Here is a 27,708-nt window from a genome sequence, read left to right on the forward strand (position 1 = left end):
GCGCAAACGTTCTGTGAAATGTTCTGAAACGCTTTTCTCTCTGTTGCAGCTATATACACCGCTTTGCCCAGACATTTACATATGCCCCAGAAGCTCTTCTCGTTGCTCTCTATGACGATAGCCTAACAGTGGCGAACAGTTGTTGTGGCACGGAGGACCCCGCTGCTTGTTTTGCCGGAAAGGTAAGATGCAATATAGTTCTGAAAGCTTCTTTTCATTTCTAAACAGAAGCCCAGCCAGCTAGCATCTGCACTTTGTTTTTGCTTTTTTATTAAATCATTTTTATTGATTTTCCAATAGAAAACATCCAGTTAATATATCCAATCATAATACTCCAATTAAAATAAAAAATTAAAATAGAAAAGACCAAATTTTAGTCCAAATTATAATTATTAATTTTTCGGAACTCCCCACGGTCTGGATCTCTGAAGCATATCTCCACATCTCAGTCCTGCCTCTCCTCCTTGTTTCCATATTTTCCACATCTCGATTTTGACGCTTTATAATTCTCCGTCCCTGAGTCCACGATTCTCAGTCATGTCAAACATCATGTACTTTCATCCGTCGAATACAGCTTTGTTAGTATAGATTTTTCCAACTGTCTTTGTATCAGCGCAGCTTCCTCTCTCTCCGTTCCAATCCGGGATGTTGTCCAAGCCTGTTATCTGAAGTTTAATGGCGCAGCAACTCCCCATCATTAATTGCCCAAACCTTCCTTTTGAGCTTCATTCAACCAGTACCTTCCAAGTTAAATTGTTAGGCAAAACTGTCTGCAATATTACAATGTAGATAAACCTTATTCCACAGTTATCAGTCATTTGACGATCCATCAGCCTTTGGAGACCGCACTCTCCCCCCTCTGGGCCCTAGAGGGGGGGCTAGCAGCTGCATTTTGGACCAGACGAAGGTTGCATGTCAAGGGCAGCCCCATATATAGTGTGCCCTAGTTTTAAAACCTGAAAGAGCCCGGTCTGAAAGAGACATAGAGTTGGAAGTAATCCACCAAGGGTCATCTAGTCCAACCCCTTGCATTGCAGCAATCTCAACTAAAGCATCCATGACACATGGCCATCCAACCTCAATCTTAATTTCAGGATAATGGGTTCAGTCCCTATGTTGGGCAAAAGAGGGCGGTTGGACTAGATGACCCATGTGGTCCCTTCCAACTCTTGGATTCTATGATGTAATAAACGAAAATCTGCCCTTATTCCCTTATGTGGGATACAAGAGCCCTTATAGAGTCCTTTGTAGGTTCTCCATTGGTCGGAGAAAAGAACAGAGGCCAACCAGAGAATATTGAGAAGCAAAGCAGCTCGTAAGCCTGATCTTTATTGAACTGTTGCAACAGGGTGCTCCCCTCACATGCAGGAAAGGAGAAGGACCCCGAACAAAGGTGTGTCTGCCCTTATATAGACATTTTAAATTGCCTGCCTTGGAGTCCAAGACCACCCCCAGAAACATCATACCTACATCACAGAAGAGGTGATCTACAACAGAAATCTGAGTGCATTGTTTATCTCCTGTCTGGCAAGTTACCTGTTAATGGTTACTAGATTGGATACCCTGGAGAGCCTAGCTAGTCTTTTGTAATGACAAATACTTAGTTCCTGAGCCAGGTCACAGGCTCACCCTATTCACTCGCAGACAAACCCTTAAGACAGGATTTGTGAAGGAAAAGACAATGGGGAGGCTCCCCCACCTCCTCCCTCCTTGCAGAGAAAACATGTGGTCAGTTTGGGAGTGAAAATTGTTATGTACTGAAGTTCTCACCCTGGGCCAGCAGGGGGATACTGTAGATAGTTTTCACTCAGGTCCACGTCAGTTATTTTAGACGGGAAACCCTGGGTTGTTGTTGCTACAATATTGACAGCTGGCTGCCTATAAAAGCAGGCCGGCTGAGCTGTTTGCTGCCTATAAGCAGGCCGGCTGAGCTGTTTGCTGTTCAGTTCTGTCCAGCTTACAAATAAAGAGCTGCTCTGGAGAAATCGCTGTGTCGTCTGCTATGTTCTCCCACAACTTAACAAAAATGGTTTCAGGGCGGTCCTCCTGTGCTGCTCCAGACATGTGGTCCACACATCTATGTATGTGCCTGCTTGGTACATTTATGAACATTTATTTTATATATATATATATATATATATATATATATATATATATGACCTTATTTTTTTTTTATTTCAATGATAAACCCCCTCACAACAGTGAATCTCACTGAGTTACCTTGGGCCAGTCACGAGCGATCTTCTGCCTCCATAGGGTCTCCAGAATATGGCATGGCATATTAACATGAAAAACTGCCCTAAACGAAACCCTTTCCGCTCCTCATTTCACATTAAAAATAAAATAAAAAATATGAGGGCAATGTGGGCTTCTAGATGTGGGCTTCTAGACTGTAACCCCCATCAGCCCCAGCCAGCATGGTCAAGGATGATGGTACCTGTAGTCCGACAAATGACTGTATGACCATATGTTCCCCATCCTGCCCTAAAGGGAATGCTAAAAGAACTAGTACTGCAAACGGAAACCAGTTAGTTTAGACATGGCCTGATTATTATTGACTTGCTGTGACACGGAGACAGGTTTTTTCACTGGTGGCATCAGCATCGCAGAATTTCATTATTGTTTAAAAAGCACTTATATACTGCTTAATATGACTGCCGTTCTACATTTTTCCTTATGAACTCCAGAAACCACCGACAAAGTTATTTGAGTTGCTTTCGAAAGGAAATGAAATGTGCGGAGCTTACACAACTCATAATTTCCTGGATTTCAAGAAGAGGTGAGTGCTACCTTCTAGATAAGGAGTGGTTGTATAGTAAGCCCAAAATCTGTGGGCATTCAGTGTTATGCACGCGGCATAAATAAATAAATAGGAGGCAGAAAGCGGAGGGTTCTGGGGAAATGACTTTGGCGATCCCAGCCACCATTGAACCCAGTGTGTTATGACTACAGTAGAACCTTGGTTCTTGAACGGCTTAGTGACTAACAAATCGGCTCCCGAACTCTGAAAACCCAGAAGTAAGTGTTCCTGTTTTCAAACATTTTTGGAAGCCGAACTTCTAGTGCGGCTGTCAGCTATTGTTTCTGCGGTGCCTGCACCAATTGGAAGCCGCACCTTGGTTTTCAAACGTTTTGGGAGTCAAACAGACTTCCGGAACAGATTAAGTTTGAGAACCAAGGTACCACTGTATAAGCAATATTGGCTTTAGGCATGATCCCCATAATATACTGTAACCCCCATGTAATTTACAGTAGTACCTCTGGTTGCGAACAGGATCCGTTCCGGAGCCCCGTTCGCAACCTGAAAGGAACGCAACCCGCATCTGTGCGTCTGCACACACGCGGGTCACGATTTGCCTCTTCTGCATATGCACGTGACGTCATTTTGCGCGTCTGCGCATGCGCGTGTGGCGAAACCCAGAAGTAACCCTTTCGGGTACTTCCAGGTTGCCGCAGGATACAACCTGAAAAAAACCGTATCATGAAGCAAACGAAACAAGAGGTATGACTGTATAGGCTTAGTTGTATTTCAGCTTGTAGACTGGGGTGGAGAACCTCAATCCCAATTGACAATGGCCACCCTCCAAGTCTCCCTGTCTGGCCCTCATGCCTCTCATCAGCCACACCATTCTGACTCTGTTCTTCACTGTCCTTGAGTGTTTTTGCATGGCTGGGATGTGCCTGATTATGTTTCCTGCTTGTCTGGATGAAGGGTAGAGAGGTGGCATGTTAGAAACTACCCTAGTGCACAAAGGTAAAAATTTATATCCATTGCTCCACCCACTTTACCTGTCTCTTCTGATCAATGGCATGTGCCCCCCCCCACCCAAAAAATGGTTGGGTTGTAAAATGTTCCCTAACCCGATGTAGATGTTAAGGATTCGATTTGGAGGTGGGGTTCCATACAAAGTGCTAGTGACACAGCTGTATTGCTTTCTCCAGTTTTAATCAAAACTGGAATAATCAAAACATTTTATGATGCAACAAAACCAAGAACCAGTTGGTGACACACCATTAAAAGGTTCAATCCATGATCAGTCAAGAAAAAGGGAATCTTGTTTTCATAGATGCAATGTAGGCTAATAGAAGTGAAATTTCACATGTGATCAGAACCAAGTAAAATCAGATTTGGTAGGAACCTGCCAGTCATCTGTTGGGTTTCTAAATATACATTAAAAAAAATCCACTATGTAGCAGTATAGTCCATTGGCTTAGTAGTGCCTCATGAAACACATATTGAATGAGTCACCCCCCCCCCCTGAAATTGCAATATGCAAGGCCTTCTTAAACCAGATATTATGCCCATTCTGCAGGCTAAGAGAGCACTACCACAAGGCGCTTCCCAGTGCCTCTGAAGATACCATTTCTGTGCTGGTCGAGCAAAGGTCTACGTTTGCATCCACCTGCTGCCATTTGAACGCACCTCCATCGTATTGCGGGTTGAAGGTAAGGAGTCGTCTCTCCAGCTCAGCAATTCAAGGAAGCAGCCCTTGGATTTCTGCTTTCTAGGACCTACTAGAGACATTGCTGAAATGTCCAGGAAATGTATGTCCAGATGTATGGCAACTGATGTCGGAAGTCTAAATTTTGGTGAATTTCATAAAAAATAAAAACTTCATTCTCTTCTGAGATTTCGCAACAATTTTGCCCAAAAAAAGAGCCCAACATCTTTTTGTTTCTGGATTTTCACTTTTAAAAATATGGTAACCCTAGAAAATAGAGTTTTGAAACATCCCCCCCCCCCTATTTTCAGGTTCAAAGCGAAGTGGCTTACACATGCACCAGTGATGACTGCTTGGCCCAGGACTAATTGTGAGAATATGATTTGTGTCTTCTGGAGCGGGGAAGGCTCAGGTAGGTAGGAAAGCAAAAATAAACTCTGTGTGTGATGCAGGGTACGGTGTTGTGCCTATGTATGCACTGAGTTTTTATTTCACAAACATCTCTTTGGGATGTGTCAGGAGTCCAGTCCCCGGCTTGATAACACAGTGAGCATAGTTAATTAAAAAGGATTATTTATTGTCAAGACAAACAGATAGCTTCAGATGGCTTTAACACAGCCTCCTCCATCATCGATCAAGATGACCCTTCTGAAGATCTCTTCCGGTTACAGAAGATATTGAACTTTCTCACTTTGCGCCTTTTGCTTTGTTTTCTGTCTAACAGCCCTTCCCTTAGCCTAGTCTTAAAAGGGATTGGCTCAGCTCCCATCTCATCTCGTTCTGACAAACTGCTTTCTTCTCTGTCCATGCCAATTGGCACTTCCCAAGAGCATTAGTTGGGTCCCGGCTGGCTCCCCACCGGGGTGGGGGAGTTGGTACTATCCGACGCTCCTCCTGCATGGCAATTAACCCTCTCTGTTCCTGGCTGCTTTCTTCATTTGGCTGCAAACCTTCCCTGGGGACTAGCTGCAAGCCTTCACTGGGGGTTGGCTCATTCATGACAGGAAGCTATACCTGTGCTATTGCAAGTGACTGAGAATTAAAAGTGTAGCATGGCAAATCCTTTAGGCTGATCATGTATTTCTCTGCACAAATGTATCCAGTGCTAACACTGCACAAGTATATCTTTGCTAATTAATTCATCCCTTTCCCATAGCCATGAAAGAAACATTCTTTTTCATATTTGCAGGTGCAGCGAGAAAAGACTTTCTGTGACTTCAGATTGCACACAGACCCTAGATTTTGCTGAGTCAACACTGCTGACCTCTGAACACATCTCTTTGTCTAGTTTTCTAGAAACCTGATTAGGGCATATTGGCATCTTAATAAAAGCTGTATTCATATTTCCTGCCTTGTGATTGTTTCAATACAGGTGGGGGGAGGGGGGAGAGAGCCTTTAAAAAAAAAGTTGTCTAAGTGCACACCTAGAAATGATAAGAAAAATAATCCCATTCATTATAATTTACAGATTCTGCTTACGTTGTTTGTATAGCTCTTTTGCTTCAGAGGGTGAAATGCTTTGCAGTTGTGATTCAGCATCACACAAAAAACGCCCATTTTACAGACAAGGGAACTGAGCCAGAAAAGGAGTGGTGGCAAAAGCAGAATCATGCTAGACAACAGATTCGAAACCCTGTCAAAATAAAAATAGAAAATTCATAGGACAGCAAAGCTCAGAAGGCAATGTTGCCAGGCAGACTCAAGGAGAACTCAAGGAGAACACCTCAGATGAAAATAGTGACCATCTTATGTACTTTAGTATCTATTGTTCAGTGCATGTGATATGTCAAAGCTTGCCAGAGGTTCTTTCCCACCCACTCTTCACCATCCTTTCCCTGGCTGGTGCTTTTCAGATGTTTTGAACTACAGCTCCCTTCATCCTTGAGTTGTAATAAAAAATACTTGGAGGGCACCAGGTTGGGTCAGGCCGCTTTACACTATATATCCAGCTGTGGCCTAGTAATCCTCCACACACATTTTATATGTGCTAGAGCAGGGGTCAGCAAACTTTTTCAGCAGGGAGACGGTCCACTGTCCCTCAGACCTTGTGGGGGGCTGGACTATATTTTTTTTTTGGGGGGGGGGTTAAAATGAACGAATTCCTATGCCCCACAAATAACCCAGAGATGCATTTTAAATAAAAGGACACATTCTACTCATGTAAAAACACGCTGATTCCCGGACCATCCGCGGGCTGGATTTAGAAGGGATTGGGCCAGATCTGGCCCCTGGGCCTTAGTTTGCCTACCCATGTGCTAGAGGTGTGTTCTTCTCGCTACATTTCCAGAGACCTGGGGGAAAGGTTGAGGCCTAATGCATGTGTTCACATTAAATAAAATAAAAAAGACATCCTCAAACTTTTTCTAAAAAACAACAGGAACAGGAGCAGGACTGCCCACAGTACATAGGGGCAATTGAAGCCACCACTGAGAAGGCCCTGCTCCAAGCAGCTACCAATCTAACCTCAAGAGGAAATAGGCATGCTTGCAGAACTTGTTCTTTGTGGATTCTGATTTGAAGAGCTAGTCTGATGCACATCTCCTGAGCTAACATACCGTCCAAAACTGAAGTCCCCTTTCACCCGAGGCTGATTTTGGGAGACAATCTTTCTGGTAGCATGTAAATTTCAGAGGTAAGCAAATCCCAAATATCAAACTTCAGAATGCAGGACAGGTTTTGAGACAGGAGATGTATCTCAATATGCCACAAGGAAAATGGAATAGGCCCTCTGAGCTCTGGAAGACTTCCCAACATCTATGTAAGGCAAGCTAGAAGACCAGCCAGCAGAAAATGAACCAGGGAGGAAGGAGGGGCAACAGACCTTCCCACTCTCATTGTTTGTATATCTGGGTCCAAAAGGTTAATCAGCTCAGACTAAAGGTACTTAATATGTGTTGACTTGTACCATACAAATCAGCATTGGAAAAGGAGCTCAGCCCTTATTATGAAACACGTCTCTATTTAGCCATTCCCATGGTTTGAGGAATCTGTAAGCTTTTGGGACGCAAGAGGCAGAGCTAAGTTGAGTCAAAGTTGCCGCTGTTGGCAGAAGCTAAGCCCCATGTACTGCATGCAGAGACAGACAGGCCTCAGTCTAGCAACTCCAAACAGGAATACCCTGTTTGGAGAACTGTGTGGTCCAAGCCCTATGCGGCCAAGGACCCACGTACCTACGGGACCGCCTCTCCTGGTATGCCCCGCGGAGGACTTAAGCTCCACAAATAACACTTTGGAGGTCCCGAGCCTCAAGGTGGTTAGTTTGGTCTCAACTAGGGCCAGGGCCTTTTCAGTACTGGCCCCAACTTGGTGAAACACTCTGTCACAAGAGATTGGGCCCGGCGGGAATTGACATTTTCCTGCAGGGTCTGCAAGACAGAGCTGTTCCGCCTGGCCTTTGGTTTGGACTCGGTCTGACCCTTATGTTTCCCTCCCTTTATGGTTTTGATGAGGCTGCATTTTAAACTGCATTTAAACCTGTATTTTAAATTGGTACCCCCCCCTCTATTTCCCCTATTATGTTTTTACTGTGATTTTATTGGTGTTAGCCACCCTGAGCCCGGCTCTGGCTGGGGAGGGTCAAGGTATAAATAAAATTATTTATTATTATTATTATTATTATTATTATTATTATTATTATTATTATTTTAAAGACAACCATAAAAAGAAGACCCAGTGTGGTCTAGTGTTTTGAGTGCTGGATCAGGATCATGGAGACCAGGGTTTAAATTCTCCTTCAGCCATCAAGCTCACTAGGTGACCTTGGGACAGTCGCTCACCCATCTCACAGGGGTGTTGTGAGCATAAAATGGGTAGGAAGAAAGGTGGGATATAGGTTTGTTAGAGAAGGGGAAGGCCATGGAGGTGCTCTTCCACATATCTGGACAGTAGAGAGAGAAGGACACAAATCACCTGGCCACAGTTTTCCCCAGTGTAGTGAAATGTGTTGCAGTGGTTGACAGCCCTAAAACAAAACCTAAGTTTCCAATAAGGAACATGGGTAGGAAAACTAAAGCCCAGGGGCCGGATCTGGCCCAATCGCCTTCTCAGTCCGGCCCACGGACAGTCTGGGAATCAGCATGTTTTTACATGAGTAAAATGTCTCCTTTTATTTAAAATGCATCTCTGGGTTATTTGTGGGGCCTGCCTAGTGTTTTTACATGAGTAGAATGTGTGCTTTTACTTAAAATGCATTTCTGGGTTATTTGCGGGGCGTAGGAATTCATTCACCACCACCCCCCGCAGAAAAAAAATAGTCCGGCCCCCCCCACAAGGTCTGAGGGGCAGTGGACCAGCCCCCTGCTGAAAAAGTTTGCTGGCCCCTGCACTAGAATATCAGGTTCCTAGGATTCTTGAAGAGATCTCTAGTCCACCAAAGCCTGAATAAACCTAGTTTTATTTCATGAAGAAATATGTATTCTTATTGTTTTAGCCTGCAGATGGCAACATTGCACTATCTGTGAAATAACAGCTGCAGGTCACAGCTCTAGTCTTCCTCTGGCCTCCTGTCTCTTCTCTTTGGGGCAAAAGGAAAGCTTAGTAAAAATCTGACCCACTGCTTGAATTCATTATGGAGAGTGTCTGGCTCACCTCTCTCTGCCTAACCGTAGGGCAGGTTTTGTCCTGGATGCTTTGCTTTGCTGTGCTCTGGAGTCTGTTGTGCATAGTCTCAATATATTCCGTTTACCAGCAATGCTCCTTTTTTTGTGGTACCTGCCCCTGGACAAAAAATTGCATTGTTTTTATGGTATATAACACTTTATAGAGCAATGTTCTATTGTATCACATGATATGGCATGCACGCACCTTTTGAATGGCAATGCCCATCAACTTTGCCTCCTCCAGCCCCCTCAAATGTTTTATGTTGGGGACGAAGGGTCCTTGACCCCTGGGAGTTAGGTCCTATGCAAGAAAATATAAAACCTCTGCAAAATTCCACTCTGGCATCAGAGTCAATTGCATCAAGAGAGGAGGAGGCGGCTAAGAGCTCAGAGGTTGAGATGGAGACCACAAGAGCAAATAGATTAGAAGCTGCCAAAGGGTATGTAGGGGTGAATCTACACACAGGGGGGGGGACCACTAAAAATAAATCATAAATTAAATCGTTATAACAAAAGAAAAAACCTCTACGTAAAATCGCATAGAAATGTTTTGTGCTCTACAGCACCATCTGGTGTTGCATGTCTATAATGCATTTTAAACACTGGTTTTTTTTTTGCTAATGTAGCTGAGTCCTAAGACTGTTGGGGAGTGTTCCAGAGGTCACTGAACATCTGCTTTCGATATGTCACTGTCCATGGTCAATGTTACCAGCTTGAATAACGCCAACATTGTGGATAAAGTTCACAGTGGACCATGCTAGCTGTGCATAAGTTATAATTTATGGAAGGAGTGATAGAACAGAGCATGCACAGCAACAATTTGGAGCAGGGCCACTTTCCCCAGTCTTTGAAAGCACTTCCAGACAACCTGTTTATTGAACAATCATCCTGATTTGGTTGCACGGTGCTTAGATGATGTTGCATCAAAGCAAGTGTTACCTGTCTACATTCCAGTGCATTCCAACTTCACTTTTCTTATGAATGCACAATAAAAAAGACCTTCTAATTTGAAAGCGAGAGGAGTGGAAATGGCAAAGAACCCTTTTTAAAGGCAGAATCCAGATGTTCAACCTATCTGGAATGCTGTAGAAGTGAATTTCCTGTATTGGCAAGTGGGGGCTGACAGGTCCCTCCCAATTCTATGAATCTCAGATATTCAATATAGGAAGAAAGTATTTGAAAAGTGCTACAGGATTATAGCAGGGGCGCCAAGGTAATGTTCTACCGAAAACTCATTTCAAGTCCCAGCTGAATGATTCCATTGACCTCATAAACCCAGTCCTCAGGCCAGGAGGCAAACAAATTGCATGGGACATTTCAAAGAAGAGTGAAATCATAAGGAAATCCCTGAGAGACATACAGGATCTCCAGGCACAAGCAGGATCAGCTGGGAGAAGTAGAATCATAGAATCATAGAACTGTAGAGTTGGAAGGGACCCTGAGGATCATCTAGTCCAACCCCCTGCAGTGGCGTAGCGTGGGGGTGCAGGGGGGGCCAGCCACACCGGGCGCAACATCTGGGGTTAGGGCAAATCCACGGGTTAGGGGGCGCAAATTACCTGCCTTGCCCCGGGTGCTGACAACCCACGCTACGCCACTGACCCCCTGCAATGCAGGAATATGCAGCTGGTCCATACAGGGATCAAACCTGCAACCTTGAGTGTTATCAGCACCACGGTCTAACCAACTGAGCTATCCAGGCTCATGGATGTACAGCATGGTCCCATATATCTTGATAGCCCTGGCCTGGCCTAGCAAGTATTTCCCTTTGTTGGGCAAAATTAGGGTTGATATGTTGCCATGGGAACTATAGAGCTGGCCAATTGCTTCTTGGGACAGAACAATCAAAGAGGGGACAGTAAAGGATGAGGAAACCAAGCTGGATCTCTGTGTGAAAAGAATAGACTAGCAGTTTGAGTCAGACTGAGAAAAGATGCAGAGAACTATAGTTTAGACTCAGGGGTAAAAAGCTTTTGTTTTTTCTCCTTGGAAATCTGATGTGAGAACAGGGGATTGTGAGGGTGTGCTGGGGGGGGTTAAGCTATGCCTCCAAATTAACTTGTATGGGGTTTTTTGCAGGGGGGAGGGTGCAAATATTCAAACATAATGTGTCGACTTTTAGAAGCAACTGATTTTTAGAGAACTCATCTCTTCGTCCCTAGTTTATCCCTTTCCCATGGCTGTGGGGGAAAACAGATTTTCTTAATTTGTTCTGAAGTTGGGTGTTTTTTTAAAGAAAAAAACGAAAAACACCTAGGTGCAGTGTTTCGTATAAGCTTCTGAACAGCATGTTCTCAGAGACCTTGATACTTAATAAGAGCATTTTGATTCCTTTCCTCCAAGCATTCCTGACCACATTTTCTTACTTTTTTAACCTTTTTTCTTTGGGGGCTGACATTTCTCTGATCCCTACAGATTAATCATTAAGTGAAAAATGTGAGATTTGGAACCATAGTAGCCAAATCCTAGGGGCCAAGGGGTCTTCGGTCCCCAATAAAATAATTGAGGGGTCCGGGGGCCCCAAAGTAGATGGGCAAATTTATTCAAGTTGGCACCCCTGGTTCCTTGAAGCCATCAGTTTTAACTGCTCTAACCTCACAGTTCAGGCTAGGCAGTTATGCAAAAAAAATTCACATAGGAAGCAGGTGATAAATTCACAGTTGCATTCAGTGTGATTCTCACTTATGTATCTTTCAGCTGCTTTTCAAATTCTCATCAATAACCACCAGCTGAGTAGGCAAAGACATCTGAATGGAAGCATTTATTGCTGGCATAGAATCTTGACTTGAGATCACAGCCTTTTTACGCAGCGTCCATGTCAGTAGAGTTTCTCAGAGACCAGAAAGCACCACATGGGAAGTAAGGATCGCATGAACAGAGAGAGGGAGAAAGAGAAAATGCCATTTGTCGTTTCTAAGTAAACAACACTTCCATCATTTATTAAAATAATGTTCTTTCCATCCCAGTCTCATATCACCAAAGGGCGGTTCAAAGTGTGGGAAGAACAGCTTGGTTTATCAATGCATCAAACATTAACTTGCTTAGACCTATAAATGCTGCTGGTTTTTAACTAAGGTTTGCTTCTTTCGTTCTTTTAAAGGGAGATTTCCTTAAATAGCCTTTTATTGTCTCTGGTGGATAGAGGCGTTGGGCCTTTAACAGCGCTAGAACAGGCAGAAACCTACAGGTGAAGCTTTTCTCATCCCTGAACTGTTCCATTCAGCAAAGCTTCCTCTTAATATTACTATTCCTCGGCTCCCTATGTCAACCAGTCACTGTGCACATAGTAATAGATGTGTGACTGCCCTAGGCTTCCCAAGTGGTCAAGTTGGGGGGCAGCAACAGCCCTGCCTACCCCCTGGGTCACTTTTCTTTCCATAGTACAAGTAGGAACTGCAACAAAATGTTGCACTGTGAAGTATTCCTGTTTAGCCATGCTCCCCACCATCAGCCCAACGCATACCCAGCATCTTGTGGCCATTGAGCATGCTCAGTTCTTGTTGGACATTTTGGGAGGGTTCGTTCTTAGAGCTTTTTCCTAAAGCTGTTGTCTTGCCACCCTCGGGGGGAGTCTCCCCACCGTGCCTGCAGATAGCTTCTTCTTTAGTGTGGATGGTTGCATTTGAGCTTCAGAAGAGTGGGCAGCCTGAAGGTGGCTGTAGTGGCCAGTGTGGTGTAGTGGTTAAGAGCAGTAGACTCGTAATCTGGTGAACCTGGTTCGATTCCCTGCTCCTCAACATGCAGCTGCTGGGTGACCTTGGGCCAGTCACACTTCTGTGAAGTCTCTTAGCCCCACTCACCTCACAGAGTGTTTGTTGTGGGGGAGGAAGGGAAAGGAGATTGTTAGACGCTTTGAGACTCCTTTGGGTAGTGATAAAGCGGGATATCAAATCCAAACTCTTCTTCTTCTTCTATATAAATGGAAATAAGCGTTGGTTCATTAAGTTTATATCTCCCTCTTCCTCCAATAGGCAGGAAAAGGAGGGAACCTGCCAAACTCCCCTCATCTCGTTGGCATAGTTGTCAACCTTTCCCGTTTTTGAAGGGAAATTCCCTTATTCCGAATAGGATTCCTTCCAAGTAAAGGGAAAAGTTGACAGCTATGCTCATTGGGCAAGCAGAAATTCTTGTGCTGATTGAGTCTCAGTACAGTGTTGAGTTCTTCCCTTTACAACAGGGTAGTGCAAACCCCTTCAAACATTTGCCAGACAGAACACTGAGAGACCTGAGCTCAAATCCCCACTCAGCCATGATGCCCACTGGATGTGCTTGGATCCATCTCAGCCGAATCTACTTCACTAGGGTGTTGTGAGGATAGAAGTGTCCTCCTGCTCCTCCCCCTCGCCATGCCCTGTTCTGGAGGTTTCTCCCAACCCCCCAGAATAGATTTGTGGGAGGTGTGCAGGAAGGAGAGCAAAGAAAGTCCTATTGCACTAGCTGGAGTCTTTGCACTGGCTTCTGCTAGTAGAGCGGGTTAGTTTAATCCAGCTCAGTTTTGCAAAGCAATATTCCCTAACACAATGCAGTTGGGTATGTTACTTCCACCAACAGATGCATTTTTGTGGACACATCACCCTAATGTATGCTTAATTCTATGCACAATTCAAAGTGTTGTTTGTGACCTCTAAAGGCCTAAATGGCCTCGGCCCAGTGTACCTGAAAGAGCATCTCTACCCCCATCGTTCAGCCTGGACACTGAGATCCAGCGCTGAGGGCCTTCTGGCAGTTCCCTCACTGAGAGAAATGAAGTTACAGGGAACCAGGCAGAGGGCCTTCTCAGTAGTGGCACCCACCCTGTGGAACACCCTCCCATCAGATGTCAAGTAAATAAACAACTATCTGACTTTTAGAAGATATCTGAAGGCAGCCCTGTTTAGGGTAGTTTTTAATGTTTGATGTTTTATCGCTTTATTCTTATTATTATTAATATTCTGTTGGGAGCCACCCAGAGTGGCTAGGGAAACCCAGTCAGATAGGCTGTTGTTGATGCTGTTGTTGTTTATACGGATTACTTGGCCAGAGAACTTAACTGCAAAATTCAGAAACGCGCAAATTCTGAAGGGTTGTTGCATTTCAGTGTTGCATATTATTTTGGAAAGTGCAGATTTGGTTGAAACACCTTTAAATGCAAACAGAATTCAATTTATTCCCCACTGTAACCCACATGGACATAATCCTTGTACTTAGGTGCCTCATTCACAAGCCTTGTGATCTTGTAATGTTTCGGTTTGGGACGTCTGGCACAAAGTTTTGTTTGACAGCAAACACTGGCGTAAGCTTTTTTTGGCACCTTCTCTTTATAGTCTGTCTCCCCACCCCCCACTCACCCCCAACCTTTTTTTTATTTTCTATTTTTGCAGTGGGTTGGGATGATCTGAAGGAACAGGATTTGCACCGCTGAAGTAATGTTATGTTTTATTAATAGCAAAGGCCGAGCTATCAAGTTAAATGTCACCTTACAGTCAGCTCCTTGGGCTTCTAAGATATCACGGGTCATGGAGCTAGATATTGAAAGGAAAAGTCTGGCTCAGAGCATGCTGAGTGCAGACTGCTGTTTCCATGATGCTATGGCAGGATGTCCAAATGTCGGGGAAATGGCTCAGTTCTGTTGGAGGCAGGATGCTTCGGAATACTAGTTACTGGAGGGGAGCAAGCTGTTGAGCTCAAATCCAGATTAGAGAACTATGGAACTATGGAGTTCGTTCCCACAAGAAATAGTGATGGCCACCAACTTGGGTGGTGTTAAAAGAGAGTTAGACAAATCCAAGGTAAGTCTATCAATGGCTACTAGCCATGAAGGCTGTGCTCTGCCTCTATGGTCTGAGCAGGGCTGGATTCAGGTTTGATGAGGCCCTAAGCTACTGAAGGCAATGGGGCCCTTTATATGTCCAGCTGTCCTTTGTCAACAACAAATGTTCATTTTTTATGTTGAATATTTGCTATATGGTAATTTATGGACCTAATAAGTATCTAAAGCCATTTGCACATGTTGCCATGCAGAATTTAGGCACCCTATATATAAAAGGTAAAGGTAAAGGTACCCCTGCCCGTACGGGCCAGTCTTGACAGACTCTGGGGTTGTGCGCCCATCTCACTTAAGAGGCCAGGGGCCAGCGCTGTCCGGAGACACTTCCGGGTCACGTGGCCAGCGTGACATCGCTGCTCTGGCCAGAGCCAGAGCCAGAGCCAGAGCCACACACGGAAACGCCGTTTACCTTCCCGCTGGTAAGCGGTCCCTATTTATCTACTTGCACCCGGAGGTGCTTTCGAACAGCTAGGTTGGCAGGCGCTGGGACCGAGCAGCGGGAGCGCACCCCGCCGCAGGGATTCGAACCGCCGACCTTTTGATCGGCAAGCCCTAGGCGCTGAGGCTTTAACCCACAGCGCCACATTGTGCAAACCAGTGATATTTTAGGGAGCAGGCTAGCAGGCAGCGCCCATTACTTACATCATAGGAGCCTAAAGGTAAAGGTAAAGGTACCCCTGCCCGTACGGGCCAGTCTTGACAGACTCTGGGGTTGTGCGCCCATCTCACTTAAGAGGCCAGGGGCCAGCGCTGTCCTGAGACACTTCCGGGTCACGTGGCCAGCGTGACATCGCTGCTCTGGCGAGCCAGAGCCGCACACGGAAACGCCGTTTACCTTCCCGCTGGTAAGCGGTCCCTATTTATCTACTTGCACCCGGAGGTGCTTTCGAACTGCTAGGTTGGCAGGCGCTGGGACCGAGCAGCGGGAGCGCACCCCGCCGCAGGGATTCGAACCGCCGACCTTTCGATCGGCAAGTCCTAGGCGCTGAGGCTTTAACCCACAGCGCCACCTGCGTCCCTCATAGGAGCCTACACAACACAAAACACTGTTGCTGTATGTAGGTTTTATTTTATTTGTTTTTTTTATTTTGGAAATGTACATCCAGGTTTTTTCCCCTTTAGTTTTTTTGGGGGGGCCCAAGAGAGTGGGGCCCTAAGCTATAATTTGTTTATCTTATACGTAAATCAGGCACTGGATCTGAGGCTCTCGAGGTCTTCCAAGCAACCAGGGACTGTGTTTGTGTGCCACCTGCCTTTCCTCCACCCTTTCTATGCCTCTCCTGGTTCTGGGAGACCACTGGGGAAAGGAGCTTGTTGCAGCAGAAGGGGGAGACACTTGTGACTCTTCACCAGCCAGACTCCTCTCTGCCTCTTAGCTTCCCTCCTCCTACTCTCCTGCTTCAGCTTCTGCCTCTGATTCTGCCCTTCTCTCTGCCACAGACTCTCCCAGCTCACTAAGCCCTGTTACCTCCTCAGCTTCCAACACCTCCTCCTCCCAGTCTTCTCCCTCTTCTCCCACCACCACTCATCATTGTCCCACCACCACTCCCCAAGCTCTGAGCTTTCTTCCCTTGGTGGTTCCCCAGCTGGTTCCTCCCACCTTTCCTCTGCATCCAACCAGTCCATGACAGAGCCCCTCCATCATAGGCTCAGGTTGTATATATGTGTAGATAAACCATACATCATAAAAACACCACAGTCTCCGCTGTCCCTCATTCCAAGGGAACTGAACCCTGGGTAAGTGGCTAGAACCCCTGGCGCCACTCACCACTTGGAGATTGAGGTGGCCTGCAAAAATATGTTAGGAACCAAAACATGGTGGGGAGATCACATTTTTAAGGGGGGGGTGTGTGTGTGTTTGCTGGGTGAAAAGTCTCTGACCTATCCTTCTCCCAGCTGTGTTGTTCTTGTTGTTTATAAATTTAAGCCTATCCTAACCCAAAGTCCAAGGACGCGGGTGGCACTGTGGTTTAAACCACAGAGCCTAGGACTTGCTGATCAGAAGGTCAGCGGTTTGAATCCCAGCAATGGGGTGAGCTCCCGTTGCTTGGTCCCAGCTCCTGCCCACCTAGCAGTTCAAAAGCACATCAAAGTGCAAGTAGATAAATAGGTACCACTCCGTCGGGAAGGTAAATGGCATTTCTGTGCGCTGCTCTGGTTCTCCAGAAGTGGCTTAGTCATGCTGGCCACATGACCTGGAAGCTGTACGCCGGCTCCCTCGGCCAATAAAGCGAGATGAGCGCCGCAACCCCAGAGTCGGCCACGACTGGACCTACTGGTCAGGGGTCCCTTTACCTTTAACCCAAAGTCTACACCTAACCATTACCATAAGCAGTGCTATTTTTCTAGAGAAAAGATGCCAGAACTCACCATGAACGGTGCCCACCTGAAAGGTGCTGGAACTGAGGCTGGGGGTTGGAGCCCTGACCATAACTAGCCTAACCCCCTAATCCTTGGACAAACGTGGCTTAGCTCTCTGCAGAATGATGTGGAATAACCCATCAAGAGATGTACCATGTGATCGCATGACCTGATACAGAGATCAAAAGAACCGTCCAGCTCTCCAAAGGCTGAAGATTCCTGTTGTTAAGAGCAGAATGGCTTCTAACCATCTTCTCCAGATTGTTTTATGAAGCACGCAGGTTATGAAAGAACCGAATAACTCTCAGAAGCCCTTCCTCCTTCTGCTGATATGTGTCAGCCTATGCCTAAGGACAGCTTCAAAGACCCATCATTCATATTTAGAATGCCTAGCATTTCATTCATTCCTAATATAAAGTTATTGAAGGTAGCGAACTATAATACTTTGTGGGTGAGATTTTTTTTTTTTAAAAAAAGTTTTCTTATTGATCCAAAGAATTTAAGCTCACTGTCCAGCTCATCTCCTAGTTAAGATAGCTTCCATTTCACATACATGAAAAGGGAATTGCTTGAGTAGCACCAGTTAAGGGAAATAATTTGTGTCTCTTGCCTTCGAATATAAACGCACAATCTGAAGTTCTGAGCTAAGTCAAAGCAGCAGGGGTGGCGCTGAACTGTCCTCAGATGTTATTTCTCCAAAGAGGTTTCTCTGAAGCCATTTTCACGTGATGTGTCTAGACATCTCAACACTGAGGGTGGTAGCCAACTATGTTTTACTCAAAGCTGACCCGTTAAAATTAGTGGCTCTAACTTAGTCATGGTCATTACAATGGGTCTTCTCTGAGTACGACTTAGCTGAAGACCACCTATGGACTAGAGAAGGGATGGAAATTCACAAGCTCATCAGAGCTCATTCTCATAGCGAGAAACCAAGACAAACTCTGAAGTAGAAGTCAGTCTTTCCTCCCATTATCAGATAGCACCCTCTAGCCCTCTCTGGGTCAAGCGAGTTCCATGGCCAAGGAGTTCCATGGCCAAGCGAGTTCCATGGCCAAGGAAACCAAAATCTTGCAGAGTTCCTGCAAAGAGAATAAATTAACATACGAGACAAAACCGACTGTGTTCTTAGATAAGTAAGGTATACTATTCATGTATCAAATCATAAATTTCAACGGAAGTAACTCATAAAGTTCAACAAACGAACAAAGCAGAAGACCCAGTGGATCTACTACTATGCCATAAGATCCACTGTCCTATAATATCACATATGAGCTTTAACTACTGATGAAGCCCAGGACAGCAAAACAAAGCCAATATTCCGGAAATCCTTGTCTTAGGCTCTGTGAAAGGATTCTGTGGAACTGCTACAACCTTTCATGTGGATTGCGTGGACGTTATGAACAGACAGGTGGAATAGACACTGTTACACTTATGCATGAACTGACTAGAGAATGATCTGATCCACTGGGTCTTCTGCTTTGTTTGTTTGTTGAACTTTATGAGTTACTGCTGTTGAAATTTATGATTTGATACATGAATAGTATACCTTATTTATCTAAGAACAAAGCCAGTTACGTCTCATGTGTTTATTGAGTATGCTTTACATGACCATAGGTTTGTTTGTTGTTGTTTTGAAAGATAATAAATTAAGCAACATTTCACCTGATTACTCAGTGCTGCTCAGATGTTGGCAACAGGTTTAGCTAGCAGGTCCATCGAAGCCCTTCAGGATGATATTGGCTTAGCTTCCCTGATGTCACAGAGGGTCTGAGCAACCATTGGGTCCTTTGGCAAAGTACGGAGAGGAACTTGGGAGACCTTTGAATTCTTCGCTGTAAAATGGACCACTCACATTCCGTGAACACGTCATGCACTTCCAAAACAGCTCCTTGCTGGTGCAGACAGGCTTTGGAGCCATTTGATGTTAACAGGCTGACAACATTTGCTGCTTGGGTAAGCAACGCTATGTAAAAAGGCATGCCGTAATAAGTCAGTTAACCTATAAAAGGTCTTTTAGTTACTGCATAAGACAAATACTTTTAGAAGATTCGGAGTCACTTAGTTGTGATAAACAAGATCCACAGAACAAATATTGAATTAAAACGTGTGTGTTTTTCACATAAAACATTTTCCTCCAATATCAACCAAACTAGATGCTTTCAGATCTCATCCCAGCAGCAGAATAGCTACAAATTTACGGAACTGCCTTTCTATCAGTAATGGGTCACACCCACATCATGCATTTAAAGCACATTTAAAGTGTGTGGCTTCCCCCCAAGGGATCCTGAGACCTATAGTTTATGGAGGGTGCTGGAAATCGTAGCACCGTAAGGGCAAACTACAGTTCCCAGAATTCTTTGGGAGAAACCATGGGCTCTGAATGTGCTTTAAATGAATGCTGTGGGTGTTATCATGATCCCTAACACACACACCATCTCTGCTAGAATTAGCTTGACTCGGAAAGGCTGTTCCCACATAAGCTATTGAAGAATAGATTGGGGGGTTATCTCAATAAATCTGAATTCCATCAGCCTGTCCCCCTCCCCTTCAGGGACCCTCTGAGCCCAATCCCTGAGCCTCCAATGACAAACCTCCTTTCACCCACTGCTTCACCAAACCCTCTTTTCCTGCCCTCCAAGTTTCCCAGTAGCAAAAATAGGCAAGAGATGGGAAGAGGAAGCAGGTGGGCATTCTTGCCTTTCCTGCTTTCCAGAACCACCACCCTCAAGATAACATAGCACTTCGGACAGAGTTTTCAGGAACGCGGGAAGGAGGAAAAGCACTTATTATCTTTTCTGGATCTAGAAACTACACACACACACACACAGTGATGATACAATGGGCTAAAGATTTTGGATATAATATTCAGTTAGAATCTTGGGAAAGGCTGTGGAATGAAGGTATTGATTTTACTGCATGCAGCGCATTTAAAGAAAATGAGGTATAGACGGTATTTAACACGGTCAAAACTTGCTAAAGTGTATAAGACAAGATCTAACAAGTGTTGGAAATGTAAAGAAAAGGAAGGTATCTTTTACCATATGCGGTGGGCTTGGACAGAGGTAAAGGCTTTCTGGGAAATGATATATAATGAGTTAAAGAAAATGTTTAAAAACACTTTTGTTAAAAAAAACCAGAAACCTTTTTACTGGGTATAGTAGGTGAAGAAATACCAAAATAAAGATAAAAGACTGTTCATGTATGCAACAACAGTGGCAAGAACCCTTTTAGCCCCCAAAATAGAAACAACAAGAAGCACCAATGAAAGAAGAGTGGAAGATGAAAATGATGGACTTTGGAGAACTGCAAAACTGACTGGATAAAACTGAAACCAGCACGATCAAGAATTCCAAAAAGACTGGAGTAAATTTACACAATATTTGAAAGAACATTGTAAGCAATTAACAACATGAGTAGGGTTATCTGAAGATTTGTAATGAGGAATTTTTTACCTTTCTGCATTTGTGCAGAAAATTTTGAGGTCTTTTGCAATGAGTTATATTAGAAATGGAAAATATATATAATGCTGTGATATAAAGGTTACTTTTGAAAGCCAAGAGGTGGGAGGGAAGGAAGTCGCTAGGCTCTAAAGAGCCAAAGAAGTAAAGTGGATAATAATGATGTGATTATATATGTTTCAATGGAAAATTAATAAAATTTATTTTTTAAAAAATAGAAACTCCACACACACGTACACACAGGCCCTGAGGGGTGCTGCAAGTCTCCTAGTCCAGACTGACTGGGGCCTGAACGGGAGCACTCCAGTCAGGGCTTGAGCCAGGATACTCTGCAACATTTTGTCACAGATCCGAACTTGCTTTTAAAAAAAATATTCCAAACAAATTGCAGTCATTCTGCAACCTCAGGCATGGATGGATGAAAGAATATCGCCAGCAAACGCAATAATGGCACGAAGCCATTGCCAGTTGTTCACATTCTTCTCTCTCCTTTCCTCTTATTGCTTTTGCTTCCTTTGATGCAAAGTTTGCAAGAGGATGAAGCTGCATAAAAAAAGGATGTATTGCATTTTTCAGTTAATTGAATATGGCTATGAGAGAAATAGAGAGAGATTAACGTGGCCCCAAACAATATATAAAGGCTCAATTCAGCCATCATAGGTTGTCATTATTTGCACTGGCCTTGATTTAGAACAGGCATGGGAAATGTGTGACCCCTCTCAGTGTCATTGGACCACAACTCCCATCTTTCTGGAGGGGGAATGAATGAATAAAGCCATCTGCCTGACCATCTGCCATGCTGAATGGAGTTGGTGGGAGTTGCAATCCACAACAGTGTGGCACAATGGTTGGAGTGGTTGGCTAGGACTGGGAGACCAGGGTTTGAATCCTCTCTCAGCCACAAAGCTCACTGGGTGACCTTGGGCCAGTCACCATCTCTTAGCCCATGGGTAGGCAAACCAAGGGGAGGGCGGATCCAGCCCAATCGCCTTCTAAATCCGAACCGCGGATGGTCCGGGAATGAGCGTGTTTTTACATGAGTAGAATGTGTCCTTTTATTTAAAATGCATCTCTGGGTTATTGGTGGGGCATAGAGATTTGTTCTTTCCCCCCAAAAAAATATAGTCCGGCCCCGCATAAGGTCTGAGGGACAGTGGACCAGCCCCCTGCTGAAAAAGTTTTCTGATCTTAGCTGTCTTAGCCTTACCTACCTTAAAGGGCCAGAAGTGCCTGGCCTGCTCTGGTCCATGGGGTCACGAAGAGTCAGACGCGACTAAATGACTAAACAACAACAACAACACCTCAAAGGGTTGTGAGGCTGAATTGAGGAGGAGAACCACCACTGTAGTTTCATAAAGGGGGCTGATAATATTCCTTTTAAACCACACTGTCACACAGAACCTCTTCTAGGTGGCCTAAAGTTCATAGACCTCATAGAGATTTCTATCTTGGGAGTGTAGCAGCAAGCAATGGGGAACTACCACATTCTCACCGTGCCAAAAGGCAGAACCTGCCTCAACCTGCCATTTTTATTTTTAAGTGAAATTATCAAGATTATAAACATTTGCATAATTACAGATTTGGCAACCGCAGGATTTTTTTTAAAAAAAATGAATCAGAGTGTAGCTATTTCAGAGTTCAGCTCCCGCAAAGAATTCCAGTTTGCTGAGCGTAATTTATGTTGCTCACAGCAAAGTTACGAAATGTGGCTTCTCCGGTTGCAGAATGTTTTGATCTTCAGCAAGTTCTGATTTGCAATGATGAGGCTCAAAAACATTAGAAAATAAATAAATCTTGTTTACTGTACATTGAGGTGAATCTCAGGACTGAGTGTGCCTGGTCTGCTGTTTTGTACTACAATTCCCATCAGCCCCAGCAAATATGACCACACTGTCTGGGGCTGATGGGAGTTTATAGTGACCATGGACCATTTATAAAGGTCATCTCCAAATCCTTGAAAGATTCCATCAATGGTGTCTCCGAAAAATTTTACACATCACTTGGGAAGACAGGTGAACTAATACCAGGGTACTGGAAGAAGCAAAGATCACCAGTGATTCTTCAACATTAGCTTTGTTGGACTGGTCATGTTGTGCAGATGCCTGATTATCGTCTTCCAAAGACTCTATTCTGAACTTAAAAATGGAAAGCGTAGTGCTGGGAGTCAACAAAAGAGGTTTAAAGACTGTCTCAAGGCAAATCTTTAAAAATGTAGTATGAACACTGACAACTGGGAAACACTGGCCTGCGAGCGCTGCAGTTGGAGAACAGCCATTACCAAAGGTGTCATGGGCTTTGAAGACACTCAAACTCAGGACACAAGGGAGAAACGTCCTAAGACGAAGGCACACTTGGCAAATCCACACTGTGATCTGTTCTCTCCCGAAAACCAATGCCCCCACTGTGGAAGGACATGTGGATCCAGAATTGGCCTCCACAGTCACTTACAGACTCATTGTTAAAACCGTGTTTATGGAAGACAATCTTACTCAGCTATGAGTGATCACCAAAGAGAAAGAGAAGATAGTTCCCCAAACATCTCTTGTGTTGCAGGTTAAGGAAGGCTGAACTGGAGAATGAAGCAGGTGACACACTGACCTCCAGTAACCCGGTGAGAAGATGCAAGGCTATATGAACACACAAATGTGCCACATAAGGTTTACATCACACTTGCGAGAAATCAATCTTATAGAAATATAGGAAGCGGCCTTATACTGAGTCAGACTTCAGGTGCAAAAATCTTACCATTCTCATGTTACCTGTAGATGCCAGGGACTAAATACCTTCTTGACACAAGGAGGATGCTCTGCCCCTGAGCTGCAACCTTCCCCAAATCTTTTAGCAAGCCAGCACCTATTCTCCAAAACATCCCACCTAATAATATTAGGGTTAAGGTTGTGCCTCAGCTATACTGTTTTCAGCACCTTCTAAAAACTTTTTTTTTTTGCTTAGGGAAAACTACCTGGGCTATTTTATTTTGTACATTTGGATTGGGGGGAGTTGGTCATTTTGTTGTGTCTACTGTTTTTGAAGTCTGTTTTAATTGCTATTTAATAATGAGTATTTTATCGCATTTTAGGTAAACTGCTAAAAGGTTGAATTTTATATAAATGTTGCTAAATCTATAATCTGCATAAGGAATATTCTGGCCACTAAAGCTGTATACAAGAATCCTGGGAATTGTAATTTATTAAGGGTGCTGGGAACTGCAGCTCTCTGAGAAATGATATTTGCTTCCCAGGGTTCTCTGTGGGAAAGCCATGTATTTTAAGTGTGTGCGTGTGTGTGTGTAATCAAAGATGCTCCATCATCCATTCACAATTCACAGATTCCCTGGAGAGAAAATTCTTTCTCACAATTTCTCAATAAATAATGACCTTGGCTATTTGCTCTTTCGTGTGAACAAAGGACACCTTACTTTCCTGTTGGATCTTGTGATGTTCTATTGATATTTTGCTACGATCCTGTTCTTCAACACACGTGGCGTTAATGAATACTTGGAAACCACTGACATAAGGTGCTCTGAGGTTACCTCTGTATTTGCAGAACCCAACTGTGATCTGGACATTTCCCACAGGGTTAGTGGTAGGGCAGACATTTTGTATGCAAAACGTCCTAAATTCAATCCTCACCTGCAAGAAACAAGGGCATATAGGTTTGAGGTAGCCATAAGCGAAATGTCCTCTGGTGGCCCATTTCTGACTCTAAAGTTGGCTAAGAGGCACTGCTTAAATTTCCCACAATACCCTGGAGTGCCTGACATGGCCTCACTCCAGGGCATTATGGGAAATTAAAATAGCAGGCTGAAGGTCCAGTTGACCAGAATTAGGCAGATAATGTTGATGGGTCCTACTCAGATGCTAAAGTCACAACAACTGTTCTCAGGTACCAGATGCCTGGTGGGAATGCTAGGAAAGACCCAGGAATGTCATTGCCAGGACAGGAGAGACTCAATATAAGGCTGTCTTCTTCTACCTTGGATCTTTAAGTGTTGGTGGACTACAACTTCCACCATCCCCACTGCCAGCCGAGCTTAGCCAAAGGTCAGGGATGAAGGGAGTTGGACCCCAGGTTGACAGCTTCTTATACTCAAAGCATTTTGACACACAAATATTTTACTGATGTTATGGCAAGAGAAGAACTCATCTGTGGATTGTGGCCTTTTTCTGGGCTGGCTGCCATTTGAGAGTGAATGAACTTTCCCCACAAAAGCCCACTAACCTTTCCCTGGTTCTAAATAAGAGCAAAGCCTCTAAATGCCACGAATGCACCTAAAGTTCAAGGAACACGGGTAATCTCTCATGCAAAATTCCCACAAGCACAGAGTCACGCTAGCCAGCTACCCAGCAACAACCTTCAGTGGAGATTTCACAACCTTCATCTCTCTCTTTTTTTCCATTAGAGAAAGGTTTTTGCTAATACTTCTCTGTACAACAGCCAGAAGCCTCCCGCCACCCCAGCCCAAAAATCAGGCTTGAATTTCCCAATGAGGCAAATGTCTCATTTGATCATCTAAGGGATGATCACCAGACCCAGTTCCTTTGAAGGGGAAGGATGTGCTCTTGCCAGCGAGAACAGATCTCCTAGACATCCCAGTTAGCACCAGAAGAGCAAGCTCAAGGCTTTATCTGTGGGTGGGTGAGTGGTGAGCTTCCCTGCTACACCATTTGTCACTTTGCACAACTTTGGGGGCCACCCCTTTCCACTAACCAGCTCCAAGCAGCAGGTGAAGACAACGGAACATTTGCCTTGGCAAGAGAGGCAAACGGAATTGTTTCACAGTGGTGTACCAAAGCCAACACCATTTCCTCCCCATCCCCCCATACATTTACATTTATATTTCCTCAATCCATCATATTATTCTTTTCTCCCTCCTCCCACTTCCCTCCGCCCGCCCCCACTCAATTTCCTCCACATTATACAATTTACAATAATCTTTGCATTTTACAGACTTCTCAAATAATCTATATAGTCTTATTATCTTTCCTTACTAATTTTTCTTCCATCCAGTACTTCACATTTTAATCTAGGCACATTAGCATATCTTTTTTTGGAGCAATATTTTGCCATAAAAGGTAAAGGTAAAGGTACCCCTGCCCGTACGGGCCAGTCTTGCCAGACTCTGGGGTTGTGCGCCCATCTCACTTAAGAGGCCAGGGGCCAGCGCTGTCCGGAGACATTTCCGGGTCACGTGGCCAGCGTGACATCGCTGCTCTGGCGAGCCAGAGCCGCACACGGAAACGCCGTTTACCTTCCCGCTGGTAAGCGGTCCCTATTTATCTACTTGCACCCAGAGGTGCTTTCGAACTGCTAGGTTGGCAGGCGCTGGGACCGAGCAGCGGGAGCGCACCCCGCCGCAGGGATTCGAACCGCTGACCTTTCGATCGGCAAGTCCTAGGCGCTGAGGCTTTAACCCACAGCGCCACCTGCGTCCCTACCATATTTTGCCATATATTCATCAAAACATTTCCACTCCTTTTTTAAATTTTTGATTCAACTGATTTCTTATTATAGCAGTTAATTTTGCCAAAATTAAATATTCATTTAGTTTACAAATCCATTCCTCCTTTGTGGGTATAGTTTGTGACTTCCACCTAGCAGCAATCACTATTCTAGCAGCTGTACTCACATATAGAAAAATCCACACACACACACACCCCGTGGAATCTCTTCATCTATCAATCCAAGGAGATATGTCTCTGGTTTCTTTGTTATTCATATTTTCAACATTTTCTTTAGTTCTTCATGTAAGGTAAAGGTAAAGGGACCCCTGACCATTAGGTCCAGTCGTGCCCGACTCTGGGGTTGCAGCACTCATCTCGCTTTATTGGTCAATGGAGCCGGCGTACAGCTTCCGGGTCATGTGGCCAGCATGACTAAGCCACTTCTGGTGAACCAGAGCAGTGCATGGAAACGCCGTTTACCTTCCCACCGGAGCGATACCTATTTATCTACTTGCACTTTGACATGCTTTCAAACTGCTAGATTGGCAGGAGCAGGGACCGAGCAACGGGAGCTCACCCCGTCATGGGGATTCAAACCGCCAACCTTCTGATTGGCATGTCCTAGGCTCTGTGGTTTAACCCACAGCGCCACCCACGTCCCTAGTTCTTCATGTACTACTATCCAAAATTTCTTAATTTTCTCACACCTCCACCACATATGTATTGTTGTTCCTATTTCTCCACCACATCTCCAACAGAGGTTGGATTTCAATTTATATATCTTTGTCAACTTAACTGACGTTAGAACATCTTTACAAAATTTTCTTTAATTGTATATGAGGCAGTAAATCGTATATCCTCTCGCCAGAGTTTCTCCCATTGCTCTAGATAGATAGTATGTCCGAGATCCTGAGACCATTTAATCCTAGTTTCTTTCACTTCTTCCTGCAACCTTGGTGTCATTACCAACATGCTCTAACCAACTGAGCTATCCATTTGAATTGTGGATCCCTGCATGTTACAGTAACACACCAGAACCATTGATATATTTTTCTCCTAATCCTTGACCAGTTCTGACTCTGTTGCTACTTCGACGATAATGACCGTTCCCCACATCAAATGGGGACACCTTTTGCATGGTCGCCCGCAGCACCCTGGATCCCAGTGCAACTCCTGGCAGTTCAGGGTGGCTTCACCCTCCCCAGGCTGGATACCTGGAGGTCTCCACCTACCTCAGCCAATTGCCCAATCCTGCCTGGGGAGGCGTTGCCAGAGGATCGGCCAGGTAAGGAGAGGGACTGCTTTGCCCACACAACAGAAGGTGAATCTTACCTGTGAAGCAGCAGTCAGCTTCCCCACCCTGCCTTCCATCAGTTAAGTCTTCTTTTGCAGGTTAACCTCTTCTCCACAGATACGCAGGCGCTGCTATGTCATAGACACTGCTGAAGGGCCGGAAAGGAATTTTCCTGCATTGGCAGGTTTTGCCTTCCCGTAGCAAAACGTCACAACTTTGGCGGTTTCAGGCCTTGGGCGGAATCCTTTAGTCTATCTTCCTAAATGGGGGGGTGAAGTGGTGACCCATGCCCTCCTTAAAGCAGT

At 44.7% G+C, this 27,708-nt stretch overlaps 1 protein-coding gene and 2 long non-coding RNA genes across 3 annotated transcripts in view; 2 read left to right on the plus strand and 1 right to left on the minus strand.

Moving 5' to 3' along the window:
• Positions 1-5,785, plus strand: part of GC (GC vitamin D binding protein) — a 41,041-nt gene extending 35,256 nt beyond the window's left edge. Inside the window, exons 9-13 of the mRNA XM_079990962.1 lie at positions 50-182; positions 2,688-2,779; positions 4,314-4,446; positions 4,754-4,854; positions 5,632-5,785. Coding sequence (XP_079847088.1) covers positions 50-182; positions 2,688-2,779; positions 4,314-4,446; positions 4,754-4,810 — 415 coding nt within the window. The 3' untranslated portion in view covers positions 4,811-4,854; positions 5,632-5,785. The remainder of the gene's footprint in view (positions 1-49; positions 183-2,687; positions 2,780-4,313; positions 4,447-4,753; positions 4,855-5,631) is intronic.
• LOC307224416 overlaps positions 1-27,708 on the minus strand; it is a 164,464-nt gene that overhangs the window by 112,276 nt on the left and 24,480 nt on the right. The gene's annotated exons all lie outside the window — the stretch shown is intronic.
• On the plus strand, positions 6,001-6,739 carry LOC307223964. The gene is made up of 3 exons (XR_013842353.1): positions 6,001-6,227; positions 6,403-6,440; positions 6,704-6,739. It is a non-coding gene; the product is annotated as an uncharacterized lncRNA (long non-coding RNA).

The sequence above is a fragment of the Podarcis cretensis genome, assembly GCF_951804945.1.
Source record: "Podarcis cretensis genome assembly, chromosome: 9".
NCBI classification, from domain to species: Eukaryota; Metazoa; Chordata; class Lepidosauria; order Squamata; family Lacertidae; genus Podarcis; species Podarcis cretensis.